The sequence below is a fragment of the Aptenodytes forsteri genome, unplaced genomic scaffold (assembly GCF_000699145.1).
Source record: "Aptenodytes forsteri isolate BGI_AS27 unplaced genomic scaffold, ASM69914v1 Scaffold17, whole genome shotgun sequence".
NCBI lineage: Eukaryota > Metazoa > Chordata > Aves > Sphenisciformes > Spheniscidae > Aptenodytes > Aptenodytes forsteri.
Genome location: NW_008795027.1, coordinates 1,931,236 through 1,939,133, shown reverse-complemented (window position 1 = coordinate 1,939,133; position 7,898 = coordinate 1,931,236). Strand labels below are relative to the sequence as shown.

The 7,898-nt window shown below is 37.4% G+C and overlaps 1 protein-coding gene across 1 annotated transcript in view; it reads left to right on the top strand.

Moving 5' to 3' along the window:
• Window positions 1-7,696, top strand: part of CHID1 (chitinase domain containing 1) — a 136,769-nt gene extending 129,073 nt beyond the window's left edge. Inside the window, exons 10-12 of the mRNA XM_009276021.1 lie at window positions 1,912-1,992; window positions 5,290-5,332; window positions 7,432-7,696. Of these exons, the coding sequence (XP_009274296.1) occupies window positions 1,912-1,992; window positions 5,290-5,332; window positions 7,432-7,530 (223 nt within the window). The 3' untranslated portion in view covers window positions 7,531-7,696. The remainder of the gene's footprint in view (window positions 1-1,911; window positions 1,993-5,289; window positions 5,333-7,431) is intronic.
• The last annotated feature ends 202 nt before the right edge of the window (window positions 7,697-7,898 follow it).

The following is a 7,898-nucleotide window of genomic DNA, read 5'->3' as shown; positions in this document are numbered from 1 at the left end:
CTTCTTGTGCACCTCCAGCCTTCTCAGTTGGTAGAGCATGGAAAACTAAAAAGTCCTTGGCTAGTGTAAGCATTACCTAGCAACAACTAAAACATCGGTGAGTTACCAACTTTGTTCTCATCCTAAATCCAAAACACAGCACTGTACCAGCTACTAGGAAGGAAATTAACTCTATCCCTGCTGAAACCAGGACATGGGGCAACTTAAAATTTTTTATATCTTAAAAAGGGATGGGCAGGTTCCAAGGTTTAACTTGCAAAATTTTAAAAGGTGCATTGTTCCAGGGCATGTGTATATTGATGAAGAGTGCAATAGCTGCTATCATGTGTTTATGTACCATTTGCTTATGTAGATACTTAAATAGCATGCCTGGCTCAGGTTCATTTGACTTAAATACAAAATGAAAATCTTTTCTAAAACTGCTAGCAGAAGGCAACAATTTACCAATATATGAATGCACAAGCCACAGCAAAAGAGAGAAGATATTCCCTGCAATGCTGAGTGTTGTAATTGCATTTAGAATAATACCGAAGGAGAGAATAAATCCTTTTCAAACTGAGAAATACAAACTTTTTCTCTTTTTTTTGAAGTATATAGAGAGGTGGAATTTCAGCACTGATGGAGTCAGGATAGTGGCTGATGGAAATCAGTTATAACATCTTTTACATAGGAAATGGAAATTTCTTTCTTAAAAATAAGATGATTTGAAGGCAAATTTCTCATGCAAATCCTGGCATGAGCAGAGAAATTATTGCAAGAATGAGACATATTGTGGAAGAGATGGTTTTGATAGATTTTGCAAAAATAGAAAAATAATTTTAATGCTACCTTATGATCACCATGTTTGCCTGTGATAGCTTTATATAATCATGATAAAGATAGAGTACTGATAATGGGACTTTGAATTCAAATTCCCAATACAGTCCCCAAGGAAAAAAAGAAACTGGTGGTGCTTGGCCTGTGGCCAGATAAACCCCCTAATGTTTAGTCAGGAAAGTTGTCAGCAGAGTTAAGTTCAGCCTTCTTGCTGGCCAAAGATGCAGGTTAAAAAGATGCGGTAGAGAGAGAGGAACATGTGATAGAGACTTCTCTTATTCTGTGACACCCGTGTGGCCTCTGTCACTGGCAGTAGCTTGTCATCTTCTGGTCTTCTTACATGAGGCAGCAAGCAGCTTTGTTTCCGTCGTGCAGTCAGAAATGCAGACACAGGGAGACACTGTCTCTACACTGAGACGATACTGTGAGCTAACCAAGAACATGAATTTACAGCATACTAACTATTCCACACCAGTTCCCTATGCAGTTTTTTGGGTACAAGTAGTATTCTGTCCTCACTTTGTGTCAAGTAGGTATGAGGTAGGTCATTCCACATTCAAAATGTCCATGCAAGAGAATAATGCCAAGAAGCTAGCGGTGGAGAAATTTCATATGCAGAGTTACTTAACTAACTTTTCCTTGAAAACAAGCTCTTTTTAAATTTCATTTTTAGAAGATTAACTAAGCCCCTTTTATAGAAGAACGTTTCTGGTCACATAATCGTGGCTTATAATTAAGAATGGCATTGCCTTGGAGGACGCGATTAGGTACAGCCTAGGGATGACTTCAGTTCCTGTGCTTTGGCATATAGGAATCAGACTGTAGAAATATCGAAGCAGTGCCTTCATGTGCCTTTATAGAGTTCTCAATTGATGAACATTAATTAATTCATTGCTTTAAAAAAAAAAAGTCCAAAAATGCCAACATGGCAAATGGTAAAGTGGCTGAGGAAATTAATTGACAGCAAGAAGATATTTTTGATAGAGTGTTCAACATCTAAACATGGTAAAACTGCTTTTTCATAAATTTCTGCAATGTAATTTCATAACTGCTTTTTAGAAAAGTTAATTCCATATCTATGTTTTTAATTTGTAGGTACGTTGAAACCTTGAAGGAGCACAAACCAAAAATTGTCTGGGATGAACAAATTGCTGAACACTACTTTGAATACAAAAGGTGAGTTACGTTTATTAACTTACCATTCTGCAAATATTTTGGGGCATGGCCCAGTACACAATGAATTACCAGTTAACCATAGTATGCAACTGAATTCAGCAAATGGAAATTCTGCTGTTTGTGATCTGTATGTCAACACTGAACTGCAGCATAAAAGAGTGCTTCAGGTGAAAGAAGTAAATCAGAGAAGGATTAATGAAATAAGATAAGCTAAAACAATCTTTAGAAGATAAGTCTGATGAGTCATATCTTTAGAAGTTATTCATCAAAGTTATCTGCTGAGTGTCAGTTAATCGGAGGCTCTGAGATTAGTACTGTGAGCTGTTTGGTGATTACCAATAACTCAGCCAAAAACAGTTCTGAGAAAAATCTGTGGTACAAGAGCCTGGTTTTACAAGTCCTAGTGATAAGATTGGTCAGGCAACAGACTTCCACTAAATGCAATGGACTGTAGAGAAATGTAATGATAATAATATCAAGTGACTTCCAGATAAAGTTTTAAAAAGGACTGAGAGCATGAAGGGAAAGAGTAATAACTTTCTTTGTCCTCCCTTTTTCATCATGAAATGACATGGGGATTCCTGATGCTAGGAAAAATCCATTTAAAACAGCAACATGTTATTAAGCCTCAGTGATAATTTGCTATTTTTGTATGCAAATATACAAAAATATGGTAAAATTCTGTGAACAAAATCCTACTACTTCTACAAAACTGTGTCTTGTATATTACTCAATGCATTGGTATCGTGAAGACACACCACTGAAAACAAGAGTAAAACACATTTTAGGGTGCTTTAAGAAAAAAAAAATCAGAACTACTTTGTTATTTCCAAAGTACCTTCTCAGTTTAAATATTTTCAAATGTAAAAAACAAAAACAAAAACAAAAACCTAAAAATGTCCTACTTTCATATTTTTAGTTTAATTTTCAAGGTTTCTCTCAGCCTGTAATTTTCTCCTGACTTCTCAGCAGCATGTATTTCTTATCAGGAAAAAAAAATGTTTACCTGTTGGTCAGCAGTGTTTTAATTTATTTTCTGTGTTTGTATGAAAGGACTGGGATCTGTGTTTCTTTGTATTTAATTCTTTGGTATCATGCTGCAAAATTACTTTGTGCCAAACAACTACAAGGTTTTTCATGTTAACTAAGGAGGAATAAATCAGAAGCTTTGTTTTACTGATCTTTAATGCACAATCCAATTGGAGACACAATGACCGCTGGATGAAAACTTGCTCTCAAAAGAGTAAATCTGAGGGCTCTGTTTGAATGGCGTGCTTCTGGGATTCATTTCTGAAACACATTTCCTAAACATCTCCTTGGAAACTGAATTTGTGGGAAAGGGATAGTTTGTCAGTAGTACTACATCATTTGCCTTTGAAAGCCAGTTTTTGGAGATTCTTGTTTATGGGCTTCCTGGAGGAATTTTTGATGCATAAAGCATACTGGATCTGAAAATCACTCTAAACTTCACGGGCTGCGCTGCGCTTGGCAGGCAGCAGTGTGGCTCAGTGTGTCTGCAGTGGTTCAGCCGGCTCCAGGGGAGGGTTAAGGGCACTTTTTTTCAGTTGCCACTTTGGTTTGCAAAGGTTCAGTTACATTAGATGGGCATGGCAGCCAGGCCTGAAATATGCTTCACTGGTAAAGCATCTCACCTGGAAATCTTGCATATCTGCAGTTGCTAAGAAATCAAATCCTGAATCTTTTAAGCAAAGCACAGCTAATGATTTTCATGTAGCAGGCAGAGACTAATTATTACAAATAGTTACAGAAATCCGTTGTCTCTGAGTGCTTGTCCCAGTGCACTTTACCGGTAAGTATGCATTTACGTAAGTTGGGAGATTTTAGGAGCAATTCCTACTTGGTCTGTCCATGCACTCTGCATTTCCTCCTAGCCTAACTGGTAAAGTGGTGCTGTGAGACCACTTGTAACTCATCCTTCCAGGGATTTAAAATGCAGCCTTGGTATCTGTGCCCAGTGTAGTTTGCTCTGTCTGTATATTTTATACTGCTAGCATATAATTTAACCTGAAAGACAGTAATTTGGGGAATTGGGGAAAATCTTTCACATTTTGCATCTGACAACCAAGTATCTTCATCTTTTTCAGATGCACATTTAGTAGGCGCAACTGTCTTTTACTATCTGACAGTTTTGTAATCCAGTTACAACAAGATATCTCAGTGTGTTTACTTAGATCTAGTATCAAACCACCTCTGTTGTGAGATCTCTTCTTGGATCCTCTATTTTTGCTGTCAGCCTTTTCACCTCTTTTAAGAGTTGTCCTCCTTAAAGGCCACTAGTATAGGGTAAATAAGTATCTTGTCTGACTCTGCCTGTATTGTATTTCATTGTAACCAGTTCTTGGACAAAGTGTTACGCCCAAAGAAGTTTGGAACTTTCATCTTAATCATGATAGCTACCTGATTTCTTCCCAAACTTTGTGTTAGTTATTAGGAAACTGTGCTCTGTTCTTTAGATGTTTTGAAAGGCCTTATCCTGAAGCCTTTTAAGGAATCCTTTAGATAACTAGGGATTTTTGTTGTGGTAGTTGTGGCATGATGCAATGGCTATGCAAAGACTCCTCTAGCAGGTCTTTGACTCTCTACAGTCGTGTTTTGAACTTTCTAACTTTCCAGGTGCTAGTGTTGTCAAAGCCCATTTAAGTAGGATGATTTTGTCAGGAGGACCTTTCTGACAAATATTCCTGTAACTGATACCTGCAGGACAGTGACACAGTTGCATACTTGACTTTTAGATATGTTGTGTACCTTCTCTTAACGGCTTTTCTTTCCCCACCACTTTATATTTATGTGCTGTGATATGTTTGTATCTACAGTAGAAAAAGGGCAGGAGTAGAAGTTCTTATCTGCAGTAGGCAAGGAAGAAAAGTAGACAAGATTTTGGCCCTACCCTGCCCTCAGTAGATAGAGTAGCCAGAGTGCAAGTATGGAATGCATGGAAGTTGATGGCAAAAGTGTCCGATTTCAGAGACAGAGTGCCTCATCTTCCAGAGTAGAATGAACACTGGGTAAGAAATCTCAAAGATACGAGCTACTAAATGACAAGTAGTCTCTGTCTTTGGTATGGGTGTATTAATGCTCATGTGCTGAACATACTAGCATATCTTATTTTTAATAGCAATAACTTCTTCAAAATAAAATCAGCAGTTTTCTCCAGTGCTGTCTTTGTTTCCTTTTAGTGGGAAGGAATAAAACTGGTTTTGAATTCTAACCTCAGCTAAAAGTCCTATGGGAATCTATCAAAGCTATTGTGACTTATTTGGTTTTCCTGTTTTGCAGAAATAAAGGAGGAAAACATGCCGTCTTCTACCCAACACTGAAGGTAGGTGCCACTTTTCCACGTCAGAGGGCTGTAAGAGGAAAGAGATGTTTACTTGACTTGTTGCATTATTGAGACACTTCAGAAAATGTTGAACTGGGTTTAGGCTTTTGTGAAAGAAGTTTACCCTCATGTAATTGTTATGATTCAAAGCTTCAGCTGCCTGTACAAGAATATTGTTTTTTCTATCTCATGCATAATGGGGTTTTGGGATCTTTGAAGATTAGCCATGTCTAGAGGTAAGACACACCAGGGCAAACCAGTGCTCTGAGAGGATCTGTTCAAGTGCACAGTTCATGTGCTAACAGACATGCTGATTGTCAGACAAGAGACCGAAGAAATTTTCCTTCTGATCCTGTTGGCTGGAAGCTTGGGGAACTTTTGTCTTCCTCTGTAATGGGGTCTTGATTCTCCCTGTCAGCCTGCATCACCCTGTTTTCTTCAGTTCTGTTTCTGTGGAACATATTTTAGTTTTGAAAATTTAAGCATTTGGCCTTACTAAAGCCTTTTGGCAGGACATACAATTTCTGACTACACAATAGTCTGCAATATACCAGAATACAGGATAAAATGTTTACTTGCAGCCTTAGTTCCTAGGAAGCTATCCTTAGATTTTCTCAAATTAAACTAAAGGCAGTATGTTAAGCCTCTGCTGGCTTTTAATATTGGAAGGGAATTGCTTCTGTAGTGAAAGTATATCATATTTACAGAGAACAGAGATATTTTGTATGGTTAAACTAGTGTGAAATGATCCAAGGCTCTGTTTTTCTGAACAGGATTGTTATCTTAAGCTCCATTAGTACAAGGATATTTCCCTTCATTAATCTAATATTGGTGGAAGTACTAGCACATATGGGATATTAATTACCACGTCTAACTATGTTCTTGCTAGTAGTACCTGTCTTAGAGTTTTAGAAAGTTTCATTGCGAACCTATCAGAGAAAAGATAGATTGTGCTGCACGTTGTTATGCTGCATTCTCTTTGGCCTTGTGGAAGGATTTCACCCTGCTACTGTCGGTACTAACCAGGTTAAGAACACTCATTCCTGTACATTTCTTTCATTACTTCTTCTCTAACAGATACTCAACTGTGGTGGTTGGTGAATTTATGGAAACAGGTTTTCTTTCCAGTTCCAATAAGCTTGTAATGAAATATTTTGAGATTTGTATGCTGGGGTGAATCAAAGAGTTGTTCACATAATGGTGATCAAGATGGTCGGGGAACACTTAATTTTATTACCCCATGACAAGTGTGTTTCTTCCCCTTTTTAATGTTATAATCGCTGGCAGGTCGCTCAAAATTGGTTTGTTCATGATTAGTTAAAGGCAGTCATGAACACCAGGCCCAGTGGATCTGTTAGTGATGCCTTGATACTTTGTTGTGTTTTCTATGGAAATGAGTTTTAAACACATCCCTGGTGTGAGCAGTTTAAACATTACAGTGCTGCACTTCAAAGTAAGAAAACCTGAAAGTAAAAGATTGGAAAATAATTATTTTTATTGTCTGAACTGAAAGAAGTGCAGAACATGAATTTGTGGCATTGCTTCCCTTGTAAACCAATGGCTAAACTAACTCTAAATCAATGGCTGGAGCTCAAATAGGGATACTTTTAAATATTAATCTCCCAGAATCTCTTTAAAATAGAATTGTGATAATGAAAATTGTGACTCTGTCCTGGGAGAAGGCAAGGGTAGGTAAGAGGTCTTGATGGTATTTGGCAAGTTGTTCTCATTGTCTTCAGTGATCAAGTTTTATTTTACCCCGAGACATTTCTGGGGAGAGTTAGAATTTCTGTACATTGTGAAATGATAGCCTAAATTAGAATAATCCTTTGCATAGTTCATAAATCTGATTTATTTCTGTGGCATTTTGTCTATTTAGCTGGTTATCTTTTATTAGGTCATTGAATTAACTGGTACAATTAACTGTCTCTTACTGAATGATTGCTTGCTAACCAGAGACTATTTGAAATACAGACTAGGTTTTTCAGTATCTGGTTCAAGGATAGATGTTTTTAAAGAGTCTGACAATGGCATGAAGAGATGGCAGTGTGGAGTGTCTAATGTCTCTGACTAAAAGGTTTTATGTGTCTTTGTCTTAGTCCATCCAGTTGCGCTTAGAGCTTGCAAAAGAATTGGGCACTGGAATATCCATCTGGGAACTGGGACAAGGCCTGGACTATTTTTATGACCTGCTTTAAAATAAGAGATGATCTGGGAAAGACTTTATTTGCTTCACTGAGACTCCACCTTCAATTAATTTGGGTATCCTGGAGAGGTGATTTTTAAAACTTTTTTTGTAATTTATATCATATCTGTATTAAACTTGCATTTTTCCCAATAAAGAACCTTTTCTGGTTTGCCGCACAAATGTGATTGTTGGTATCTGATAAAATTCAGGGAAAAGAAACCCCAGAAGTTTCTTTTAAAGCTCCTGAATTCAGAGTCATTGAAAATAGACCAACATAGCTGGGATGGCGTCAGAGTTTAAAATATTTTCTGAAATGTTTTCCACAAGAAATAAAATGGACAAGTTGATGCCATCTGATCAAAGTGTAAGATGGAGACC